The sequence below is a fragment of the Setaria viridis genome, chromosome 3, assembly GCF_005286985.2.
Source record: "Setaria viridis chromosome 3, Setaria_viridis_v4.0, whole genome shotgun sequence".
NCBI lineage: Eukaryota > Viridiplantae > Streptophyta > Magnoliopsida > Poales > Poaceae > Setaria > Setaria viridis.
The window spans coordinates 18,157,417-18,159,663 of NC_048265.2; the positions used below are offsets into that span (position 1 = coordinate 18,157,417).

A 2,247-nucleotide genomic window follows, 5' to 3' on the forward strand; every position below is an offset into this window, starting at 1 on the left:
CTCACCCAATGTGCTAAACTTTAGCACTGTATCCAAACAACCCTAAGTGCTAAACTTTAGCACTCCATTTGATGGTGCTAAAGTTTAGCACTGTGCTAAAATTTAGCATTGTGTATCCAAACAGGATCTAATCATTTGTTAAGCTCATCATCAGCGGGCCGGAGCCGGCTGCTTCACCGCCAAGAGAAAGGCGGAAACCCGAAACAACCCCGCACGTTTCCTTTTTTCCATTCGTACCCTTCACAAACCGCATCGCTTCAGCACAACGTCACATAAAAGTGGCCTTTCTGAAATAAACCAAACGTCTGGGCGCGATCTAGAAAGCTTTTCGGCAAACCCGGAAAAAAAAAACTTCGTCGAGAAGGCAAAAGCAAAACAGACGCGACGCGGAGTTGCCGAGAACGACCCGTCGACCCCCATCGGCAGATTCGCCACCACGGCACCACCAGCACTGACGGCTATATAGACGAGACCCTCCTCGAAGCCGACGGCGATGAAGAAGACAAGTTCCCCGCTCCTCCAACATCGTAGCCCTCTCCTGATCCTCCTCTTCCTCACAGCAGTGACAGCAGCAGCCATGGCGGCCGAGCCGGAGCAGAACGCGGCGGCGCAGGAGGCGGCCGTGCACATCGTGTACGTGGACCGCCCCGAGGGCGCCGACCCGGAGGAGTTCCACCTCCGCATCCTCAACCCCGTCCTTGGCAGGTAACCGTCGGATCGAGCCGGTAGTTAGAGATTTGTTCTCGCGGGACCCGATCGGTCTGGCCCCTGTTGTTGATACGAGGAAAAATTGGGGCTCGATCGATTCTAATTTGCGCCGGGGGGATGCCAATTTGTTGATCTGGGACTTGATGGGGGTTTTTCTGATGCGGGGAGTTTTACTTGTTGGTTTCGCAGCGAGCAGAAGGCCAAGGACGCGGTGCTCTACCACTACAGGCACGCCGCCAGCGGGTTCTCAGCGAAGCTAACTCCCCAGCAGGTCGAGGAGCTCAAGAGTGAGTCCCCCTTCACTAATTTTCTTGCGATTAAGTTACCACTTGCTTCATTGTCCCGCCACTGTACTTGGGAAATTTTGCAGAGGGCATTGTTCTTGTTTGTGTTCGCACCAAAATTTGTGGCTGCCCATGGTCATGGTGGCTCAAACCCGTGCTCAATTTGCTTTGTGAAATCTCCAAGCTGTAGATTGTTGGATGCTCGGACTTAATGTGCGATGTTCTAGGATAACAAATTAACGAATTGATACCTTCTTTCACGTTATACTGTTATAGTGCGCACACAGAACAGTTAAGGAATTGGGGATCTAATTGGGGAATCGTAGCTGTAGCTTACAGCTGCTGTGAGCACCTAGTTATCCCATGCTCCTATAAGCTTGGGGCATGTTCTTATATAATCTGCCTTCACAAATTTTATGAAAGCGTATGGCACCAGCTATTGAAAAGAAAGGAATTTGTTATTGTGTTTATCACTAAAGCTTTTCCAAGATATGGCGGACGGGTTACAAAATTAGCACCCTACTTATCCCGAATGGTAGATTTGCGAAATACGATATCCTTAACTGTTGCTGGAGGCCCTAGAGAATACACTAGGAATGGGAAGTCTTCCTTGTGAATTGGGATCTATATCTGTTAACTCGAGTTATGTATGCTATGCTTCATTTTTTTTTCACGACAGGCTTAAGTTTGCGACATTCTATTTAACAGAGACATTGAACATGATATGATTATTAATACATTATACCTGTTGTGATGTTGTGGAAACTACATCTGACTACAGGCTCTGCGTGCCACCACACGCTAGCACTCTTCATTATCCAGGACAGATTTCAGTGCCTTAGTTTCGAAAAATCACAATGTTAGGCTCCACAATTCATTCTTGTACATAGGCCTTTTCTTAACTTGGCCATTGGTTGTTTGGTTTGCAGAGCAACCAGGCGTTCTTCAGGTTGTGCCAAGCCAGACATACCAGCTCCATGGACCTGGGTCCGGCACTCACCAGGGCACGACGCGGACCTTGGGCCTTATGTGAAGGTGAAGCTGAAGAAGACTGTGTTTAGTAGTATGGCAGCTGTGTCTGATGAACGAATGTGTAGTACATGAATAAGAGATGTATCGCCTGTACCTACTTGTACACAGGTTCAGGCCTGTTCTGAAGTGTGTAATGATGCGTGCATGTTTGCTTAATACAATGGTAGACAACTATATTATCCAGATTCAAAAAGCCTTGTATGAATCATCAAGAGCTACCATA

General features: G+C 47.9%; 1 protein-coding gene across 1 annotated transcript; it reads left to right on the forward strand.

Annotated features, from left to right (window-relative positions):
• The first annotated feature begins 365 nt into the window (after positions 1–365).
• On the forward strand, positions 366–2,247 carry LOC117846889 (subtilisin-like protease SBT3.11). The gene is made up of 3 exons (XM_034728008.2): positions 366–705; positions 898–995; positions 1,922–2,247. Exons 1-3 carry the CDS (start codon positions 494–496, stop codon positions 2,023–2,025), a joined length of 414 nt encoding a protein of 137 aa, XP_034583899.1. The 5' UTR covers positions 366–493; the 3' UTR covers positions 2,026–2,247.

Excerpts from the sequence above, each read along its gene's own strand:
- LOC117846889 (XM_034728008.2), top strand. The coding sequence starts at position 494 with ATGAAGAAGACAAGTTCCCCGCTCCTCCAACATCGTAGCCCTCTCCTG. Across the intron at positions 706-897 it reads CTCAACCCCGTCCTTGGCAG|CGAGCAGAAGGCCAAGGACG; the intron begins GTAACCGTCGGA and ends TTGGTTTCGCAG. Across the intron at positions 996-1,921 it reads GCAGGTCGAGGAGCTCAAGA|AGCAACCAGGCGTTCTTCAG; the intron begins GTGAGTCCCCCT and ends TTTGGTTTGCAG.